This window comes from Eublepharis macularius, chromosome 9 (assembly GCF_028583425.1).
Source record: "Eublepharis macularius isolate TG4126 chromosome 9, MPM_Emac_v1.0, whole genome shotgun sequence".
NCBI classification, from domain to species: domain Eukaryota; kingdom Metazoa; phylum Chordata; class Lepidosauria; order Squamata; family Eublepharidae; genus Eublepharis; species Eublepharis macularius.
The window spans coordinates 12,231,649-12,255,040 of record NC_072798.1 but is presented as its reverse complement, the minus strand read 5'-3'; the positions used below and the strand labels follow the sequence as shown (position 1 = coordinate 12,255,040).

General features: G+C 45.7%; 1 protein-coding gene across 1 annotated transcript in view; it reads left to right on the top strand.

Moving 5' to 3' along the window:
* Positions 1 to 23,392, top strand: part of USP6NL (USP6 N-terminal like) — a 171,303-nt gene that overhangs the window by 4,186 nt on the left and 143,725 nt on the right. Inside the window, exon 2 of the mRNA XM_054988917.1 lies at positions 7,220 to 7,306. Within this exon, the coding sequence (XP_054844892.1) occupies positions 7,303 to 7,306 (4 nt within the window). The 5' untranslated portion in view covers positions 7,220 to 7,302. The remainder of the gene's footprint in view (positions 1 to 7,219; positions 7,307 to 23,392) is intronic.

Genomic DNA, 23,392 nt, shown 5'->3' with positions numbered 1-23,392 from the left:
GCCTTCCACTTTTCCTCGCATTATTGACTTTTCCAGAGAACCTTGTCTTCTCATAAATGTGACCAAAGTACGAGGTGGGAGAAGCATTCACAAATGGGGAAGCCCGCCTGAAGTGCTGTGTTCAGGAACAGCTTCACCATTTGAATCCAGTGGATTCAGAAATCACATGCAGTACCTTATGGGCAGTCTCCCTGATGCCTTTAAGGACTTGCATCTGGTTGATTTAGCTGGCAAGATGTAGTGCGGGGAGGAAGAAGTGTCCAGTCCCAAACTCCCCCACCTGTTCCCCTTGTGGTACCTGTGCCATTTGGCCATCTGAGCAATGCATAAATGTATTGATCTTATATTTACGTACAGTCTCTGTTACTGCTGTCAAGGTGGCTTATGATTTAAAACATCAACACTGAAAAACATGATAAAGATAAAAAACCAAGCAGATTGGACAGTAGATGGTCTCTTTATAGACTAAACATCCTTTGGAGGATGCTGAGAGTGGTGAAAAAGAAAAAAAAATTCTTTGCTTTGTGGATGTCACTTTTAGCACATTGCCTAAAACAGTGTCCCCTCTCTGGAATACTACTACTACTACTACTACTACTACTACTACTACTACTACTAATAATAATAACTGCGCTTATGTACCGCTCTTCTAGACAGATTAGTGCCTCACTCAGAGCAGTGAACAAAGCCAGTGTTGTTATTATCTCCACTATACAGTTGGGGAGCTGAGGCTGAGAGGAGTGGCTTGCCCAAGGCCACCTACTGAGCTCATGGAAGGAGTGGGATTCGAACCAGCAGCCAAACTACTTAACCATTGTGCTACCACAACAGTCACGTGTGGTGTGCCATTCTCCCATCCACATTGTTGCTGGAGAACAGCAGGGCGCTCATAGCGGAGGTGGGATTTGAACTAGGCACTTCCAGACCCATCTTCTGGCCCTTGAATGGTTTTCACTTACTGACTTGGTAAATGATACCACGAAGGTAAACCTGTGTGATTACGCCCCAAAAGGAGATTGTTCAAAAACACAAGCGATTGCCATTTGAGAAACAGACTGACCTTGAGAGGTCTGTGCATACAAGCTTTACTTTGCAGGTGGTTCTGCTTTTTGTTATTTTCATTGATAGTCTGCCTTTCCCACTGAGACCCAAGGCGGCTCACAAATACAGTACACTTTCAGTCAACCAGCGAGCAGATTTCAAGATATAACGTTTGGATCTAACAGCAAAGATTCTTAGTACGGCAGAGGCAACTGGACAATCAGTGTAGCATGCAAGCATATCTGTTGAAGGCAATGAGGCAGTCAGTGTCGGAAAAACTTTATCTCTAGTAAAAGCTACCTCCTGAGCTGCCGGCACACCACAGCTTTGCTCTTGTACAAGAAAGCCCTCCTGAACAATTCTGATTTGCAGGAGTGGGGGCCTTCATACAGGGAACTCATTCCCCTGGTGGGGGCGGGGGATCCCCCACTTTCGCCCTCTGCCCTCCGCCTCCACTTACCTGGCTGGTGGTGGAAGAACGGGCCTCTCGGGTGGATTCCCAGGGTCGCGCGAAGACGTCACTGTGCCGTCCCGAGAGTTTTTCAATATGAGCATTTGCAAGTCAGAATTCGCTTCTTCAGATGCTATGAAGAGGAAATCATATTCCACATTTTTATAGGGAAAATTACAGGTTGGAGGGAGAGGAGGAGTTGAAGCAGGGAGAATTTTGGTGTGAATCGCAACGGTGATCGATGGGATTCATGCTAAACTGCTCTCTTTCTCAACTCCTTGTTCCCCCCACCCACCCCGCCTTCTGTAATTTTTCTCTCTAAGAATTCCCCAAATGATTTCCTCCTCACATATCTCAAACAGTGAGCTCTGACTCACAGAAGCACTTATTAAAATAAATGTTGTTAGTTTTGGAGGTGCCACTGGACTTTTTGCTACTACAGGCTAACCTGGCTACCTCTCTGCAATTAACCTTGCTGTGAACCCATCGTTTTAATGGCTCTTAACACAGAAGTGAAAGTGGCGTTTGAGGGAAGTCATCGGCAGGGTCACAAGATCGCGGTTGTAGACGAGTAAATCATTAAAGCGTCTCGCTTCGGATCAAATGAAGCCGCCAGAACTGGGGAAGCTTTTTCATCAATCCCTCAGTTGACAGGAATTTCCATTTTTTAATCACCGCCACACCCCAAGTGCTTGTTCTCCCACCCTTACGCCTGCAACACTGTAAGTCACAGAAGGCCAACTTCTCTGTTCTTGGTAGCTGCTTTCTTCTCCAGTCAGTGGTCTAGGGGTTGGAAATACATTTTATTGCACTGAGTACCCCCTTCATGGAAGAGGAAGATTTGGGCGCGGTAGCACCTTAGAGACCAAGTAGATTTCCAGGGCATGAGCTCAGACTCTCGAAGGCGCATACCCTGGAAATCTAAGGTGCTACTGGACCCAAATCTTGCTCTTCTACTGCAGATGGACACGGCCACCCACCTGAAACTCCCTTCATAGAAGGGCTCCATAATGACGTCGATCCTGTCTGTCACTGAGAGCTTCTAAAGGTTAGGCATAGCCTTCCACAAGCATGTTGTGCATTTTACATGTTGGGTATCAAGTCAGTGGGGTGTCGGGGAAGGACTTTGCAGGGTTAGGAGGCCAGCATTCTTGGGGCTTAAAGGACTGGTCAAACAGAGCCAAGCTTTCCTTCTTCTTCCTGGGCTTTGTTTCTCACTGCAAAGCTTATTTGGGGGGGATCTAATCCTTTGCATTGCTTCCTCCCTGGCGGAGGGCCACTTTCAACTTCCTCTTCGGACGCCACACATTTATTTAGAAAATGTCCAGGTTGCCTCTACGGAGGCCTTGCATAAAAAACAGCAACGGATAAAAACTGTTGTTAAGGATATGCCAGGGCATAAAAACAACATAGCATAAAAGCAATATGCAGCAGAGCAACAGTTCCGCAGAGAACTTAAAAACAGCTGTCAAAAAAAAAAAACCTCAGGTGAGAGGTCGTGAAAGCTAAAAGAAGCCTTGGGAGGTGGGTGCCAGGTGAGCTTCCCAGAGTTATGTCACTGCTGCTGAGAAAGCCCTGTTGGTAATTACCACCTGCCTCACCTGTACAGGCAGAGTCGCAGAGAGCAAATTTTAGGAAGAACTTCACTAGTGGGATGGTTAGTACCGGAAGGGGAGTTCTTCAGGTATCCCAGCCCCTGCCATTTAGGGCCTTAAGGGCCATTTTGACTTTTGCTTGGCAACCAACAGGCAGCCGGTGCCGATCTTTCAGCACATGAGCAACACCGTTTCTGTATCTGGCCCTTGACAATAACCTGGCTGCGGCATTTTGAACCGGTTGACGTTTCCAGGCAAGTTTTCCAAAAGCAGCCCCGCGCAAAGCACATTACGTTAAACTACGTTCGCTGTGATCAGAGTTGTGACCGTCGTGTTATCTGAGACTAAGGATTGTGTGCCTGCCACCTGACTGTAGTGGTAATGCCCTTCTGATACCACCCCTGCAACGGGTGCAGGTGTACCCCCATTGTTACGGTGATGGTTGATACGGTGACTCTGAAGCCACCCCAGTATAAATTCAACAGGTAGATGCAACATTGAAAAATGGAGAATACTTTTCTCGAGCTGTGTGGGCAGATCTCTCCTCTCATGGATAGAATATGGTGGAATGCCATGGGGCTGATAAAATTGCTTTGTTTACCACCTGTTGGTCACCCTCAGCATAAGCTATTCTTCCTTTCTTCCGCTTGAATTTCCTCCGATTCAAATGTGGCAGCCTGCCTGTTTGCTAGGTTTTGTAACTGATTAACCAGCAGCCGTTCAGTGCAAAATCCGAGAGGCTTCCTGCTTTCTTTCTTGGATTTGGTTGGGATCTGCAAATGTTATGCTCAGACACATTTGAAGGATGTTGGATAATTACTTTCTCTTTTTCTTAAGCTTTATGGCATTGGGAAGTAGAGAGAGTACATAGCGTTAGTGAGCTAAGTTAGCCTTGTGGAGTTCAGCAGATTATATTTGGGTCTGTATATTTTAAAAAAAAACCCAAATCAGTGTCTTTTCTTGTGTACATTAGTGAAGGGGTGGAAATTCATAACTGGGACACGCGGTCCTTGGGAGTGGGCTGCTGATTATAATGTCCTGCATGCTGGAAATCAGGATGGTGGTGCATAAGCAAAGTTAAAAAGGCCCTTTATATGATGCTCCTTGCTTTGGGTTCAAATGCTGTGCTGCTCTGACAACACAGTAATGCCAGATTCTGTTCCTGCTGCATGCATGTGTTGAGTTTGAGGTGGGGCTAAAAGAAGGGGTACAGATACGGCAAGAATCAGGAGCGGCGCTTTGTGGTTGCTCAAGCCAAAGAGCAAGCATGGCTTGGAAGTTTGCCATTTAACACATGGCTTACTGTGGCTCATTGATGTGTCATTATGGTCGAAAGTTTCCTGTCTTGGCCAGAGCTTGGCTTCGAGTTCAAGCGCTGAAGCAGCCACTGCAGCTGATGTTGTTACCCTCAGAGGAGCAGTGCTTTGTTCGGGACAACAGTGACCCTGCTATTCAGCTTTGGGACTAGCTGCCCTTGATGTTGTTCACTAGCTTCCTTCTGCAATGCTCCCTCTGTCAGGTTGTGCCATGCAACGCTGGATGCTTAGGATAAAGCCCCACTCCTAAACGATATTAGCTGGGCATTGCTTTAAAATGTGGCACTAGAAGCTGTGCTGTGGATGCTGACTTCATCCATGCCGCTGCACAAAATACGTGATCCCCCACCTCCCTCTGAGGTTTCGGTTTCCTGCAGCTGGGACAAGACTCTCTGTGTTAGCTCAAGATTTCGAGCTCCGTGGTTCTAGAAGGACAGAGTTGAAATGTGGCCATTTTCTCATTTTTCAGTCTGAGAGCCAGTGTTGTATGGTGGTTAGATTGCCAGATGAGGATCTGGGGGACCCAGGTTCGAATCCCCACTCTGCCATGAAAGCTCTCCCGGTGACCATGGGCCAGTCGATCTCTCTCAGCCTAAATGGCCTCACAGGGAGAAGAGAGCAGTGTCGTTCACTTTGGGTCCCCATCGGGGCAAAAGCTGGAAATGTATAAAATAAATGCTGTACCCATCCTACCATGACCAGGGGCTGTTTCTGAGAGTTGGGTAAGTCCCCTTCTTCCATAGTGGGGCACCATGGGATGATATACGGGCATTACATTTTCACTTTTACAGTAATGTTCCTCATACAGGATTTTCTTGCATCTGAATAACAGGAAGTCATAAATACAGGTAACACTACCTGGCCCCAAACACAAACACTGCAACAGGTATCAATTATCTTCCTACCTGAGAGTCAAACACAAATGTCACGGGGATCCTTTCACTGTTAACTGATGAGCTTAACGCTGCATGTCTAGCTAGGAGGAGGTTGGTTTATTGACGAATTACTGGAAAACCAGCCACATTGAGCCACTGGGCAACGGGATAGGGTGGATCTACATGTAACTGCAGTTTGTGGGCCTCACTCCCCAAATAGACCACTCATGCAGTCACCTAGTCCTGACCTTCGACAGTGTAGTCACTTGACTGCCTCTTGTTCATCTGTGGTCAGCTATTGTCAACTAGTCTGTGAAGCTAGGAATGGCACTTTGTAGGCGGCAGCTTCCCTTTTTCAATTTCGTGATGATGCCACTTCTCAGCAAGGCCAGAAGTGAGGGGTGTCGGCAGTCGGGGCAAACTCAACGCAGCAGAGCCGAGCTTCTCCCAGTGGTCACCTGCTATAGCTGGAGGCATCCCCAAAGAGGAAGAATTGGCCTGCTGCCTTTAAAACCAAAGTCCAGTGGCACCTTAATGACTGACAATTTTTTTTGCGAATTGTGGCTCGCTACTCTGGATGCGTGTAGAGAAGGTCATACTGGGAATTCTTTTCATGGGGGAGATTGCGGGGGAGATGAGGCGAAGAGGTTTGGTAGTAGCTGTTGAACTGCTTTCTGTTTCTAACCCTCCCGTTCTCTCTGGCTTTTACCCTAGAAGAACTCTTCAATGAATTGTTAACATCTCTGCGAAGCCTAGTATATATAATAACTACCTTTGGGGGAGGTCAGCTGTTGCAAAAAGATGGGATCGGTTAACATTCTTGAAATTAGAATTTAATAATGATTAAAATACCTTTTTGCTAATCAAGTTAATGTTTTGGAAATACTTGTTTCACATTTGCCAGTGCCTGTCTCCAGATGACTGACCAAATCCTTTTTGATCTGTCAAGTGCCAAATCCTAGCCAGGTGCAATTGCACAAATTGCATTGGCTGCTGAGTTTTAGGGCCAAGGAGCTGCAGACCTGAGCTGCACAGTTAGGGGAGGCTAGAATATGTTGTTGATGGGAGGGGGCCTAGGGGTGAACGGAGTGCTGTAAGCCACTGCAAATACACCAAGAGCCGCAGGACAAATGGATCGTGGTTAGCTTTGTTTGCCTGTTCGCTACCTTTAATAAGGCCAAAATTAATGAAACATAATGCATTTCAAGTCTACTTGTTCGTCGTAGGGTAGGATGCAGAAAATGGGAGGGGGAGCAATGCAGTTTTGCTAGAGAGAGGTGAGATTTGAGCAAGGATTAATCCCTGGAGAGGGAGGGTCTTGAAGAAGTAGCTTAGCTGCACCAGGATTTAGGAACTGATGTTCCTAAAGAGTTTTTTAAAATCAAAATCCATTAAGCGATTTACTTTTTGCGAATAAATTAGTTAGATGCCAGCTTGAGGCTCATCTTCCTTCTTACTCAGCAGTTTGACTAGAATGCTATCTGCATGTCACTTTTACCTGTTTAAGTATTAAAGTCTTCTTTTTTAAAAAAACAGCAACACTGAACCATTCGGGGAAGGGATCCGTAAAATTCCCAGAAGAGGGGAAGGTCAGTTTCCTCTGGGGCCTATGGCCCTGGAGCATGTAGAGAAACTATGGATGTGCTGACTTGGTACTTAGAGTTGCATTTACAGCTGATGTGTAACCCCCCCCCCCTTCCCCGTAATGCTGGGGGGAAAATGATGTGTACTGCATATCAGAACTATTAATACGTTTTAGCCTCATGGGAGAGATTCCTGCTTAAGAACTAGTTTTTCTTTTCCCTAGTTGGTCTTGAGGGGGGTCTACCGTGAGCATTAGATTTGTTGTTTAATGTACTGCATTTAATGACATGGATATATTGTGCGACTAATATTGCCTTTCTGTTCTGTTTGTGTTTTTTTTTCTCTCCCTTTGGCTAGGACATGTATACCTCTGAGAAATCTTGGACAAGATACTTTAGCTTAAAGCCCGTCTGGGACTATAAGAACAGAGGCTACCAGTCATGAGTGAGTACATGTTCTTTAGAGAATACTCAAGGCCTGGAGTTCGAAACGGAAGTGGCGTATTAGGTTGTTAGTTGTTAAAAACAAAAGTGCTCTGCAGTAGCACTGGAGGATTTTCACTGTCACGTTGGCCTCTGAATGGAGCGGGTGTCTCGATAATTCTATGATCTCTTCTTCCTGCCCCCCCCGGTCCCCTTTTCTTGTTTAAACAGAAATACTCTCCACCTGGTCATTCTCTTGCAGAAGCCCCATGGAAATGAATGGGCGCCCTTCAATGGAGTGTAATGAGCCCGTTCCTATAACTGCAGAGATAAATAAAAGCATGGAATGGCAAACATTTCCAGCGCTTTGTGCTGAGTGCCTTTCCGACCCCTGGGCTTGAACTCTTATCCGGGTCTGAAAAAATGCCTCTTTTTTTCAAAGATGTTCAGAAGGTGCCTTTTGTCCATTAAGGAGTCTTTTGTTAGCAAGGTGGGATTTATGTAGGGTATCAGTTTTGCTGGCCCATGCCCCCTTCCTGCTATCATTTTGCTTAGGTATATACCTGTCATTTAAGTGTCTTTGATGCGTCCATTAGGGATGGGGCAGCGCAGATGGGATGCTTGCTTTGCCACTTGGGAATGTTGGAAGTTTAAAAACATGTTGGAGGGCATGGCTGCAGGGAGGGAAGATGATGGCGTGGGAAGAAGCTGTGGCATGAACTCTTCTTATGGGACTCTTTTTATGAAACATGGACTTCCAAGCAGCTCCCATGCTGATGAAGAGACTACCAGAAAGGGCTGTTGGTACTCATAGTGAGTTTGGTGTCAACTCATCTTGTCTGGTATAAAGCAGACTGTGTGTCTTCCTTGCCACCTCTGGGGAAGTTTTCCTTGTATGATCTTTGATTCCATCTGGCAGCTGTATATCATCTCTGTTGTCCCAGACGAAGCAGTTTGCAGATGTGGTCCATATTGCCTCCTCCCTTTCAGTACTCATCATCACCGGCTGCCTTCTGTCTTGCGATGAATGTGATCCCTGGAGGACGGATGGTCCTCTTTTGACGAGAAGCAGGATCCAGTTTCAGAGGTAGAAGAACTGGAGTGACTAGCTGGAGTGACAAATATCAGAGCGGAACCTCTGTTTGACGCGCTTGCTTGAGAATTGGGAGCGTGACTCCCCTCTGGAAAGGAGGTGAACTTTGACAGCCACCTAGTATTACACCAGTCGTGGCTTATTTTCTGATTACTGCATGCCTAAGTAAGATGAAGTGGCAAGACAGGGTTCTCTCCATTGATGTAAAACATAGAAAGGAGATGCAGGGAACAGTGGAATCGGGGAGGCACTTTTCATTCTGGGGAATGGGCAAGAAGTGGGGAAAAATACTCCATGGCAGGTTCACTTTTTACGTCAAATGAAACATCACCCTTACTAACACAACATGCTCTGTGACCTTTTTGTTACGATTGCGTAGGAATTCGGTAGGCATAGCTCCTTTGCAGAAAGGTCAGCTGGCTAATATATTGTTATCACTGTTTTTGCAGTGGCAGAAGCACAGGACTCCGACCGATTGTCTGGCGGTTTTCTTTGTGTAGTAATTATAGAGCACTTGGAAAATTTAATAACTTGGGCTGTAGCTACAAGTGTTAATGGCAAACATTCAGAAGAAAGATGAATAACTCAGCTGCAAAGATGTAGCGAGAGTTGGCCTTGTCATTGTCCATGAATGCCTTTTCAAAGATAGCGGTAAAGAAATAAAGGGAATAAGCGTTACAGAAACCAACTTTATCATCTCCGAATACCGAAAGCTTGGCTGCGGCGTTCCATCATGTTGTTTAGGTCTTGCTTTGTACAGAAGAAGCTATATCACCCCCAGAGTCTTGATACCAATGTCCTAGACCAATGTCACAGATAGCGCTACCCACAGTAATTGATTGCCTTGCCTCAGGTTTAACATAATAAGAGCACAAGAAGAATCCTGCTGGATCTGTCCTGTGGTTCATCTAGTCTAGCATCCTGTCTCACCCAGTGGCCAGCCAACTACTTTAGAGGGCCAACAGCAGGGAATGGGATTCTAATGGTACTGAATGATGACCAAGTCTGCCCTTGAAGACTGTATATAGGAAGCCCAAGAGACCAGGTTGTCAGCTTGCAAGTGTAGCCGTTGTGGGATGCTGTCTTAACCATGGTTTGCCAAATGCAGATGTAATTTTAAGCATGATTAATAGAAACTGTGCTCTGCAAACCATCTTCACACCAGTGCTTCACATCTTGATTGCGAACTCACTTTGAACCACAGTCCTGACATTTGGCTGACATGCCTAACCGCAGCTAAGACAAACAAACCGTGGTTGAATATTCTGTTTTCTTACCAACAGATGTCCACAGTGCTTTCACTGATGGATGCAGGGTCATTGATGATGGTGTAGGAGAAGCAGTAGAAGCTGTACCACGTTAACCTCATCCTGGTGCTTTGCCTGTATCGTAATGTGGCTGCATCTTGTCTATAGGTGGGAATTTAACTGCTGGTAATCATTAGATGTGAGTGTATCAGTCAACATGATTCTTTGTACTTGGCTGAGTTTAGGGGACAAGACATCCCTCAGTTTTTCTCTTAAGGTTTCTTCCTTCATGGATGGGAGGTTGTGGGAGCTCTAACATGGTCTCTGCTGTGCTGCTTCAGTCCAGGAAATGCCCTGCTGAGTGATACCACTTTTTACCGACCTAGTCTGATGCTTTAACCCTGGCTTCCCCAACACAGTGCCCGTGGGCACCATGGTGCCTGCTAGGACTTTTCCTTGACGCCTGATGAGCTTTTCAGCAGAGCTTGTTGCTGGCTGCCCTCATTCAAATGAAGGGGTTTTCCAGTGGAGGATCAAGAGGAGTGGTAAGCCCCTGGGCTTTCCTTCATCAGTATGTATTGCATCTCCCCTTCAGATTTTCCTTCTTCCCAGGGGGTGAGAGGGGGAGGCATTCCATCTGGCTCCGCCTCCTGCAGATACCTCTTTTGAGTTTGGTTCAACCTCCTGTGGGAAGATGTTCTTGGGGTGACACCCACCACCCCTTCTCAAAATTCCAAATCTGCTCCTGAAAATGAAACCCTGCCCTCAAGTCATAGTTGACTTATGGCGGCCCATGGTGGGGTTTTCATGGCAAGAGGTTAACAGAGGTGGTTTGCCATTGCCTGCCTCTGCATAACAACCCTGGTCTTCGTTGGAGGTCTCCCATCCAATTACTGACCAAGGCCAACCCTGCTTAGCTTCTGATATCTGACAAGATCCGGCTTTCCAAAATTCCAGATCTGTCCACAGGATCAAAAGGTTGGAGGGGGACCCTGTCCTAATTGCTAAACTGTGCTAGCTTGAAGAGGATTTGGCGCAACTTCTCACGCTCACGCTCATTTCATGAAGGAGCTGGCCAGGGCTGTTGGCTTTTGTTGCCCTGCAGGAATTGGCTGTGCAACCCTGGAGCATATCATACAGCCTCTCTGTGTTTCCCATGTGTGCTGCTGCAAATGGTTTCCTGTGGTAGCTGCTCCCCCACCAGTCATTCATAATGGTTGGATAGTACTACAGTTTCAGTACTTTGTGTTACGAGTTGTCCTGATCCTGTGAATGTACTCTGATACGTGAAGACTTGATCTCCCTAGTAAGCCAGGAAAAAATTATGGTAGGGGGCAGGAAGGGGGACTGTGCACGTGCCCACAACTTTCCCTCTCCTGCTCTGAATAATTCAGGGCCGCCCAGTTATTTCTAGTCTCCAAATACTTATCTCTTGTGTGTGTTTTAGAAGGACACGTGAGAGCTCTTGCAGCTATTTTTGGCCACGCAGGCATTGATCTTGAGTTTAAAAAAATCTTTTGTGTAGCTTCTTGGTTTTCCTTAAGTTGCTGCCCTTTCTAATTGGACACAACCACTTTGATCTGAAGAGCAGATGGAAATTAAGGAGTGGAACGAGTCCCACATTTACAAGCAGTTCCAGCCAGATTGCACTTCTGGCTGCAATATGTGTGCTTAGATTTCCCCCCCACCACTTTGTCCAGGCAACGCAAACTCCTGTCTCTGTGCTTCTGTTGTTCACAAATAATAATTTGCAAACCATTCTTTATGCAGTTGTTCTTCAGCAGTGTGTTGTGTAGTTTCTTGTACTGGCGGGTTCCAAACCTTTTTTAAGTACCGTGTATTAAAAGGGGTATGATTAAAAAAAAAAACTTTTTGCAGCCATGAGGTTATCTGTGCCTTTTACCCCCCTTCCCCCATCCATGTTTTAAACCAGTGTGGTGTTCTGTTATGGTCTTGAATGCTCAACTTGGGATAAGAAGGCCTGGGTTCAAATCACCACACAGTGATGATGGTCTCTGACGGAACTTTTGTTGAGACATAATGACTGGCCCAGTTTACCAAGGGGGATTCCGCATGATCAATTTTGATCGGACTTTCTGAGCAGTCATGCCGCGGTGGAGTCCTACGAATCCACTTCTCCCCGATTCCACATTAGGCTTTTGATTCGCATATTTCTTCGGCTCAAAGTCCATCATGAAGAATTTTTGACAGGATAAAAATCGATTCCTCATCGCTTTTTCCGGGGGAAGTGTCGAATGATGCACATCTTCATTTTTTTTTAATCCCCCCCCCCCAAAAAAACGTTGCTGCACGTAAACGTTGCATCAAACCAACACATTAGAAAAAAAATTCTCACAAAAAAAGTTGCTACACATAAACGTTGCATCAAATAAACATATTGGATAGGCCAGAGCACTTCCTGCCGATATTGTGGAAGAGTATTGGCTATTGGAGGGAAAATTGTTACCAATGACCCCGCGTCTATCTTTCCCGCTTTCTTTGTGAGCAGTGTGGTTTAGTGATAAGTGTTGTGTTGAGGATGGTCTCTTTCTTCCTCCATGAAATGCCTAGACCACTACTTTAACGCTGAAGTCTCTCCATCACTTTCACTCTACCTCAGAAGCTGTCAGCTGTCAGCAAGCAACAAGTAACAAATTTGGCACGATGTAAAATGGACCGATTATTGGTCAGCTGTTGTCATGTGACACAGGATATGTTTCTGCATAGACATGTAGAAACGTTGCAACGTTTTTTTACATTTTTTTTTAAAAAAAGAGGAAAAGGGAAAGGGTAGTGGGTGTGGCTTAGAAAACATGATTGGCAGGATGGGAAAAAAACGGACAAAACATGCAGTGGCTTCGAATTTGCTGCTAGGATTGCCTTCCCACGTGTGGAAACGCAAAGAAAAATCGAGGTCATTTAGAAGCTGAAGCAGGGAAAACCATTCGTGCGGAATCACCCCAAAAAGGAGAACATGGGGGAAGTTCCTTGAGGAACATTTGGGATTACGGAGTATCAGTCCCTCCAGCAGAAAGTCACACTGTTCTTTGAAGATGGCTGGCGAATGGTGCACAAAATAAGCGGCATTTATTTCTGTTTAGTAAAGCGTCCAGTAGCACCTTTAAGACTAACCAAGTTTATTGTAGCATAAGCTTTTGAGAACCACACCTGTCTTCGTCAGATGCATCTGACGAAGAAAGCTGTCGTTCTCGAAAAGCTTATGCTACAGTAAAGTTGGTTAGTCTTAAAGGTGCTACTGGATGCTTTACTGTTTTGTGACTACAGACTAACATGGCTAATTCCTCTGGATCTTATTTCTGATGGGGGGGGCAGTTGGGGCTGTCTGGTGGTGGAGAGTGCCCTCAAGTCATAGCTGACATATGGCGAGCCCTAGTGGGGGTTTCATGGTAAGAGTCTAATAGAGGTGGTTTGCCATTGCCTGCCTCGGCAACCTTGGTCTTCATTGGAGGTCTCCCATCCAATTACTAACAAAGGCTGACCCTGCTTAGCTTCTGAGATCTGATGAGATCGGGCTCACCTGCTTTTCTTTGACACCCCCCCCCCACTCATTGCCTTTGGAATTGCTAGTGCAGATTCTAATGTTATAAAAAAGTGGTCTTGTTTAATTGGGGTACTTGATTCTGTAGCTTGAGACGCTTGAGAGAGTGGTTAAGAGTGCAGGACCCTAATCTGGAGAACTGGGTTTGATTCCCCGCTCCTCTGCTTGAAGCCACCTGGGTGACCTTGGGCTAGCCATGGCTCTCTGGAGCTCTCTCAGCCCCACCCACCTCACAGGGTGTTTTGTCGTGGGGATAATAATAGCATACTTTGTAAACCACTCTGAGTGGGCGGTATATAAACTGAATGCTGTTGATGTCGTTGTCGTTGTCAGATGCTTGTCTCTTTGGTTCCGAAGCTTGCTTTGCTTTGTGGTATGCCGAGTGCAGACTTCTCCAGGGGATTCTTTGCAGACTCCCAAAGCTGATAGCTGGAGAGGCTTTGGGATTCTCCCTGCTCTTGTGTACATGGGGAGGGTTCTTCTTGCAGTGTTTCAGCAAGTGAAGCTCCCATCCGTGGTCCACAGAGATTTCGTTGGTCCTTAGACACTCCAGGGCATGTAAGCACATCTCTATGCATTTAGTCCCCCCCCCCCACACACAGTATTCACATAGATCAGAATTTCTATCTGAATTGCGAAATGCTAAAAACAGTGCAGGATAAAAGTACAACGGGAAACAAAACCAGGAGAGTAGCAAAAATGGTCGACTCTGAAACTTATGGCAGCGTCGAAAAAGTTCTCTGGAACAAGGAATGTTCACTTGCTGGAGGAAGGAGTTAACCAAAGTGGAGCTCTTTGGGGCGTGTATTCCACAGTGTAGGTGAAACGTGCTGCCGTTTTTCGTGCCGTAGCTCAGTGAGGAAGACCTAAAATGACCTGCCTGAGGAAGTCAGAAGAGCCCCCGCTCTCCTGGCTTTCCGTAAACGATGCAGACCTAAACTATTCAAAAAGGATTTTTACTCAAATGAGAGGGCTGTATCGTAGGGATGGGGTCTCAGATGCTTCGCTGTTGAGTTAGGGACCATAGACTTCATCACTGTATTGCCTTACGTATTATCTGCTGCTTTAAATATGTTCTCCTATGTACCACCTGTGCTCTATGTTGTCTAATGTTCGTCCTAGAATTGATTATGTTCTGTCTAATGTTAATCCTAGAATTGATTATTTACTGCTTCAGTATTTTTAGTACTCTGTATTGTATTCTTGCTAATACTATGTCTTTTAAACTTGTATCTATTAACCCTATGGCATTGTTTATGGAAATGTCCTTGATACTGTATTGAAATGTTCTTGATATTAATTGTACTAACCTCATACTGTGTAATCCGCCTTGAGTCTCAGTGAGAAAGGCGAACTATAAATGACATAAATAAATAAAATAAAATTTTTAAAAGCCACGTCCTCCAGTTTGCAGGATCTGAACAAGTCTGTTAATGATAGGACGTCTTGGAAGTCTTTCATTCATTGGGTCGCCGTAGGTTGGAGGCGACTTGACAGCACGTAACATACACAGCGATACTCAGTGGCTCAGGAGCCACCTGTGGCTCTTCTGAGCACCGTTGCCCAGGAAGGTTTGTGGTTGGCAGGTGGTTCACCCTTTGAAACACCCACTGCCAGAGGAGTCGGAGGGTGGATAAACTCCAAGCTTCTCTGAGCTACAGGCCTTCTTAAGGGATGGAAGTAAAGGTGGCTCGTTTGGTTGACAGCAATTGCGAATGCAGCTCTTTGAGCTACCAAGTGAGTGCCACTGCCTTGATATTACACGTTGATATACAAAAGGATGTGGAAGAACAAGGCTGTATCTATAGATCTTGAAGGCTGGGGAAGAACAGATGGGAGAAGGGACTCTCTTGATGTATGCATGAATTACGGATGTGGGTGGGCACTAGCTGTCCCCTTAGCCAAGGCTTGGGGTGTGTGTGTGTTCCATAAGTGCACTATACAAGTGAAGGTTGGATATAGGGTAGCCAGGTCCCTATACACTCCCAGAGGGAGTCAGGGGACACGGCACGTACCTTGTGCCTCCTGGTAGTCTTTTTGCTTGGATACGAAGTGCGTGTATGTGCTCCTGGCTCTTGCCTAGTAAGTTCTGGGAAGTGACATCACGCCGGCCACAGGCATGCTTCCATGATTTGTGCAGGACAAATTCAGTCTGTTTAGGCTGAAATTGGCCCCAGCGAAGTGCAGGAGCATGCCTGCAGCTGGCGTGACAGCATCACTTTGGGAGGTGACATTGTTGTGTGCCACTGAGTACGTGCCCAGTGTGTGCTTTCTCAGGTTGCTGGCCAGTGGCAGGCAATTGCCAGGGGGTTTGTCACCTCCCACTGACTGGTGCGGGGCAGACCTCTGGGAGATTGCCCACCACCAGCAGGCACCTGGGAGGCTTAGTTGGATACCTGGTGCACAAGTCAGAGCTCTGAGCACTTCCTCTTTATTTCTAGAAAAAACATGCTTCTCGTTGTAAGACATGCAGAGAAGTTCCCGAACACACAAGTGGTGTGTGTGTCTGATCCTCTGTTGATCAGACGGGCTACTGCGTTCTGTCTCAATCTTTGCTTCTCCCCAATCAGGATAACTTATGTAAGCTAAGAACACTTGAATGGGTTTTGCATAATGTGTTCTACCATGGCACCCTCGGTGTAGAATCTGGATTTTAATTTTTGAAAAGCACTTTGCTGAACTTTTATGTACCAATACAGCACAAAGGGAGAGGTTCCGAGATTGCACAACACTGTACTACAAAAAGCCCTCAAGAACCTACTTATCACACTACCAGGTGTGTTGCATTAGCAATATACAATACAACTAATACACAAAATAGCAATATATTTGTAATATGCAGTTATACACCAGTGAATCACCAATCATATACAATATACACTCATAATCCATTTCAATTATATTATATTCATAGTCCTCAATCTGTTTTGCAAGATCCAAGGAAGAAAACTAATTCAAAGATGTTAGAGCTCAGTCCATATGTGAAAAATGTACGTTGGAATGCAATTCTTCGCTCTCAGTGTTAACGAGCCCACAACACCCGAAGATGTTTCCAAGCTTTATAGCTACATTCACAAGTCGAATGCCTGGGATACTCCCACTGCTCCAGGACTGTCCCACTGTTGGCAACCAAATGGCTGCAGGTGGCTGGAGTCACTCCCCAATTGTCGGAGCGCTCCCAAAGTTGGCAACGAGCCCGCCAGCAATCAGTTCCGCTCGTTTCGCCCCAGCTTCTTCACAGCCAACAAATGCCACTTTACCATAAAGTTATTTAAACAGTTATTTAAACAATACGAGACCGAGTTATTCAGTGTTTCTGACATTGCTCAATATGACGTTAGAGTTTTATGCAAGTAATGGCAGTCACACACTGGTGCATTCTGTGCCTTGTGCAACACACAAGTAGAGGAATCGGTCCCGCGTCCTGGTCAGAAATTATGCAGCTGTTCTTCAGATGTTAGTTATTTCATAGTTTAGCTAAAACCATAATTCTTCACCACTTTCCCCTACCTCCTTTCTTTTATTCAAGTCAAGCGTAGTCGACGGCAGCATTTGAATTACCGTGGAGAAAGAGAACTTCCGTTGCCTGCTAAGAGCTTGACGTAAAGTGTATTTAAACTGAAGGCTTTTGACAATATGTCTCTTAATACATCAGCGTTTTATTGGCTAAAGTAAAACGCACACTTTACTTGCTAGAATTCATTGCAGCCATCTGTTTGCCCTGTGCTTCTAATGAATCTGCGTTCCTTCCAGTGGTTAAACGAAGGCTGATGTCCTCCGTGTCATGGATGCGTCCTATTATAGCCTGGATTAAATATCACCACAGACGTGTTACACGCGACAGGAGTTTTTGATCTTGCTAACAAACTGTGACAGATGGAATTGTGTGGTTACCTTCATGTTTCTGGGTGATGGGAAAGCGGGTAATTGTCTCATTCATGCTCTTTCCCACCCCGATGACAACTATAGAACGTTGATGAATAAGGCCAGTGGCAAACCCTTTTTCTCCGGCTGTCTCTTCGAATTGGATTGAGGTGGAAAGAATCCTAAATTTCCCCTGATTCATTTACTTCTGACAGATCTACTTTGGTTTTTGGTGTTAGCATGAGAAGGTTAATCGTGGATCTTGCTATCCTTGAGAACTACTGTGTGGACAGACTTCACAGTCCCCCACTCCCCCAGTATGATTTTGTTGCAATGTGCCACTTAATCCTAAACGTATTGTTCAGAAGTAAGCCCCCCCTAGGCTCGGTGTGGTTTTACTACCAAGTGTGCCCAGGATTGCAGCTTGGAGCTCTTTGGATCTAACAGAGCTACAAAAGTTGTGCTACAACTGCTTTCAGCCGTTCAAAATCGCTTTTTGTGTGTAGAAGCTGTGAATGAAGTGGAGAAATGTATTTTTATACTTGCACACGCTTGTTTGCACTTGCACTTTAGTAGAATCATTAACATTTGTTAAGAGAAAGTTAATGTGTATTGTGTTAATTACGGGGATTAAGATCTTTGCTTCCCTGTGTCTGGGCAGAGAGTTCCATCAGCTAATTTTATTTATTTATTTCTTTGACTTCTATCCCGCCCACCCCACCAATGGGCTCAGGGCGGCTCACATCATCAATAAAATACAATATGTTAATAATCAACTTTAAAAACACACTTAAAACGTCCACTAAAATACTCCAGGCGGCATTGTGCCTAGGCTGCTTTAGATACTGATCAAAAACCTGCATAGGTCGTAGCTGTGGGCAGAACGCATAGCCGAGGGCAGTCGTAGAAGAGGTGATGAACTTAGGTGGAATAAGGGTGGGGGGGACACCCGCTGGTCCTCAACCAAAGGCCCAGCCTTTGAGTTTCAGTGAGTTTCAGTGTAGCCTTTCTGAGCTACAAAAAAGGTCCCATCAAGCAATGTGTACTGGGCTGCAGCTGGAAAGATGACTGGCCCATTGCTACGGTTGATACCGTTTCCATCCGTTGTGGAAAAGGCTGCCGGATGAGCGTGATTTTCTTTTAGAGGCATGCACCACCACTCGGGTGGACTTGAGCAAAAGGCTTTGCGAAGGATTCCTGGAGAAAGCTTCCAGTCAACACTTTTTACTTGCATTTGTGTGTTCACCGGATTTGCTTTTGTTGGCTCTTCCTTGTCTAGTGAAGCCATTTGATTTTATTAGGTACAGTTAATATGGCTGCAGGGTGATGTTTCAGAAAAACCTTTGTACTTTCTGTGCATAAGATGTGCACAGATTTCTGCATGATGTATTTCAACATCATCAGGTACAGTAGCATAACTTGGCATCCATTGCCGCTTCGTTACAAGTTTCACCCCTCCCTCCATCCTTGCCCAAATGGCGAGAAGTTCAGTGGGGGTGGATGAGAGAGTGCTTGGAGACTTCTGGCGTCTTGGTGCTATCTGTTTTCAACAATGATCCCTCAATGTGGCACCTGTGGGCACCATGGCACCGTCCATTGTGCCTCTTCATTGTGCCCGTTCGCTGCTTCAGAGCAAAGAGCCAATCCAAGTTTGGTGGCGTGGTTAAGAGCGCAGGACTCTTATCTGGAGAACCAGGTTTGATTCCCCACTACTCCACTTGAAGCCAGCTGGTGACCTTGTCCTAGTCACAGCTCTCTAAGAGCTCTCTCAGCCCCACCCACTTCACAGGGTGTTTTGTTGTGGGGATAATAATGACATATTGTCGAAGGCTTTCACGGCCGGAGAACGATGGTTGTTGGGGGTTTTCCGGGCTGTATTGCCGTGGTCTTGGCATTGTAGTTCCTGACGTTTCGCCAGCAGCTGTGGCTGGCATCTTCAGAGGTGTAGCACCTCTGAAGATGCCAGCCACAGCTGCTGGCGAAACGTCAGGAACTACAATGCCAAGACCACGGCAATACAGCCCGGAAAACCCCCAACAACCAATAATGACATACTTTGTAAACTGCTCTGAGTGGGTGTTAAGTCATCCTGAAGGGCAGTATATACATCGAATGTTGTTGTTGTTATTATTATTATTATTATTCTGTTCCAGTGTGGAAAAATTCAGAAACAACCAACTTCATAGGAGGAGAATGCTTACTTTGTAACTTCCCAACATTTTGTGATTGGTCTCGGTACCACATGACAGCCATTTCTGGTCGGTCCTGACCCACCACGGCAGCCATTTTGTGTTTGTATCCATTTCCTGTTCTCAGATTGTTCAAAGTGCCCACAGGCTCAACAAAGATGGAGGGCCTCTGGCTTAAAAATAGACATGTTGAACATGGAGAAATAGATGAATAATGCTAGTCTGCAGAGAAGGACTTTTCCAACAGCAAGTAGCAGCCATTTGGCATGCCTTCCAAGACTGCTTCATCCTGTCAGTTGTAATGCATGAACCGGTTTTTCCCATTGCTCCTCTTTACATAGCCCAGGCAATCCTAATCTCATCATATCTTGGATGCTAGGCAGGGTAGGCCTTTTTTAGTAATTACATTGGGGACCTCCAAGGAAGACCAGGGTCTCTGAACAGAGACAGGTAGTGGCAAACCACCTTTAATCTCTTGCCTTGAGAACCCCAGCCGGGGGGGGGGTGTCACCATCAATCAGCTATGACTTGATGGCACTCTCTGCCACCCCACCCCCTCTTCACTGTGACGACGATGACAACTACTTCTACTTACTACTACCACTTCTACCTCTACCTCATATCCCATCCTTCCTCCAAGGAATAAAGGGCACTATATGGAGAGGGAGTGTTATCCCATTTTAACCTGGCAAGTCGGGCTGAGAGCGTGTCACTCGTTGGGCTTCGTGCAGCTAGAAAGCTCCTTTGTCCAAGTCCAAGATTCTTAACTGTTACACCATGTTGGCTCTTGAGGATCGTAGGCCCTGGCCATTTATGTTCATTCAAGTCTCTTAGCCTTCAGAACCATCTTACAAGCATCTTCAGCTATCTCTAGACATCATCTGAATATTGTTCTCTATTAGCTGTCTATCAGATATACAGAAGGTGATCATTTAATAGTTGTTTCTCCTCAGCTGTCAAGTTGAATGGGATCAGCTACGGATTCTCTAATGGTTCATAGATCCTTTTACAGAATAGGTTGTGTAATGAAAAGGTGAAGGAAACGACTTCACAGATGGATTTTTCTTAAAAAGGATGAGACAGGATCTTTACATGTGTATACATAATGCATACCTGCCAGCTATGTAGCAGTTCCAGTAAGCCTTGATGTGGATTGCCAAAAATGTGGTCATCAAAGGCAGTTGGTGAACTGAGCTTAACCCAAAGGCAGGAGAACTTGGTTGCTAGTTTGGAAATAAACAAGCTCAGTTTATTTCTGCTAAGCTATTTTTGCTAAATTAAATGACAAATTGAGGAGCCCCGTGGCACAGAGTGGTAAGCTGCAGTACTGCAGCCCAAGCTCTGCTCACGGCCTGAGTTCGATCCTGGCGGAAGCTGGGTTCAGATAACTGGCTCAAGGTTGACTCAGCCTTCCATCCTTCCAAAGTCAGTAAAATGAGTACCCAGTTTCCTGGGGGTAAAATGTAGATGACTGGGGAAGGCAATGGCAAAACCACCCTGTAAAAAGTCTGCCAAGAAAACGTGATGCGATGTCCCCCCCATGAGTCAGTAATGACTCAGTGCTTGCACCTTAAATGACAAATTAAAGGTTAGTAGCTGAACCTGTGATGAGTGACTTTGTATAACAGTTTACTTCTGTCTTCTTGGACAGAAGTAGTTGGGTAAAGAATATCTTACTATGTCTCTCAATATAAATTTAGTGCAAGGGAATTTGGAATAAAGGCCTTCTCTTTTTATCATTTTTTGCAAAACAAAAAATGCCTGTATTAATTCAATCAGTCTACAGACTAACACGGCTAACTCCTCTGTATTAATTCATTCTCTCTAGGATTGATGTTTTGAATACGGATGACATGAAGGCAATATGTAAGCAGACACTGTTATTAATATATGTGTGAATACGTTCTTTTTCATTGAGTGTCAACTTTTGGGTCCCGGTAGGGAAAGGGGTCCACAAATCTTATCTAGTGTTGAGTGCTGCCTACCTTGTCCCAGGAAGGCAGAGTCTTGTCTCTGGTGCCACACTTGGTAAAGAGAGACCCGCGTTGCCTCCAAAGCCTAGAGTAGGATCAGAGATGAGTTCCCCCACCATCCTGCTTTTTGCGTTCCGGGATCAGGAAGGGCAAGGGGGTGTCTCTCCTCTTCGTAACATGCAGTTTAAAGATGATTTTTTTTGGTGGGGGGGCTTATAGCATATGAATGCAGATGCCTATGGAGGTGCCCGGTCTTTTTTTAAAAATGTGAAGCTTCAGATACTACAAAGGGAGGGGGAAGATAAACCTGCCAAGCGCATACGCCTTTGTAACATTTGAAGTTGGAATCTTAAATCGGCGAGGCTGTGTAGAACTGGCAAGCAGAGGAACAGATGGCTTCCTGCTTCATAATAGTGTTGCCCCACGTGGGCTGAATAATATGCAGAGTGCTGCCTTCCCTAGCTCCACTGTTTCTAAACATCTAGACGTCATCTGAAGCTCAGCTCCCGTTCCCTGTGCACCCTTCGAGTTGCATGTAAACTGGGGACTTCTTGAGGCTTGGAGCAATGGCAGTTTCTTTCTTAGTGGAGTAAATATAATTGGTAGGAAGTGGAGAAACGTGATGCAACTGTAATGACTTACAGGTACTCATCTCCCTGATCGAGGTGGGCATGGTGGGTCTGAATCTTACTCTTATTCCTTTTAAGCGGCTAGCAGGATTCTTAGTTTGACTTCATGCTGCTGAACTAGCTTTCCAGTAGCGCTAATTGGTGAGCTTTCTATATCTTGGATTCCATGCCATATGTATGTTTGCCATATGTGCTTGCTTTCCCCCCCTTCCTCGCATGACCCAATAGTCACAGAGACTTTATGCAGAATCGAATACCTTCTTTGTATCCGTCTCGAGAGGGATGACTGGCCTCAGTAGCATTCATCCGCTTTTCTAGACATGGACCATAAGAAGATCCTTGTGGATCGGACTGGCGGTCCGTCTTTTCCAGCATCCATTTTCACACCTTGGCCAAACAGTTACTCTGGAGGGCCAGCAACAGGCATAAGTGACCACACTCAGTTCAGGGTTTTGGCTCTTGCATTGAAATTCCTTCATGGCCTTAGTCCCTCAAATCTACGGGTGCCTTTCTGCCTATGTTCTACCCCAGCAGCTTGCCATCTGAACAAGCCCTTCTACAAGTGCCACCCTGCAAATGGGCAAAATCAACCGCTTGCCCCCTCACACCCCTCTGCGGTGGCCCCCATCTTATGGAACCGCCTGCCTGAAGAAGTCAGGAAAGCTCCCACTCTCCCGGTGTGGCAGTCAACTCCAAAGTTCTCCCTGCCTCCAAGGCTCGAACCTACCCTGGGAATTTTGTCCTCAAGGAAGCTCCCAAGACTGGCTCCACTGGATGGGGCAGAGATGAGCCACTTCGGCGTCAAAGAAGGGAGCATTGATCCATTTCCTTCAGACAAGGAGATTGCAGTTTTGGATAAAGGTGCAAGCTGAGACGTGCTTTTCTTTTGAATTCAGTTAGGATTTGGGGGGGGGGGGCGGTCAGGGTAGGATTCTTGTTTTCCCTGAAGTAAACAAGCACCCTTTTGAGGGGCCCTCCAAAATCTGTTTTGTACTGATTCTCAGGCCAGGTTCTCTAAAAGTTTGAGTGGCCTGGAACCTGAGTAGAAGCCTGTCAGCAGGGATTATTCGCTGAGGAACCGTATCTGGAGGAAAAGGAATGATTTTCTCCCTTCAGCTTTTGTGTGTGTGTGTGTGTGTGTTAACTTAGGCTCAGGTTCAACTAGTAACCTCCCGGTGGGGAAAACATAACCTCTGAGGGGTGGAGTTGCGAGCCAATTAATACATTTGTGCTTGTTTTCCCTTGCACATTATGTCTTTACCTGTTTCTACAGCTTATTTCCTGTTCCCAATTGTGTGCTGTCTGTCCGGTTGAAAATAGCTGTGGGAAAAAGGGTTTCTAATCACCTTACTATCAAGTACCACATCATCAGGGTCAGAACTACAAGCCCCTTAGTGAACACAAAGCTTCCTGCTACCATCTAGTAAATAAAAGCTTGTGTCCCCCTTTTAATGGATATTGTGTTGGCCAGGGTTTAAACAGAGTGTGGGGATAGTAAGTTTGCAGTCTAAAGAGGCAGTTGACCTCAAGAGTCTCCCTGCTCGGTTCTCCTTT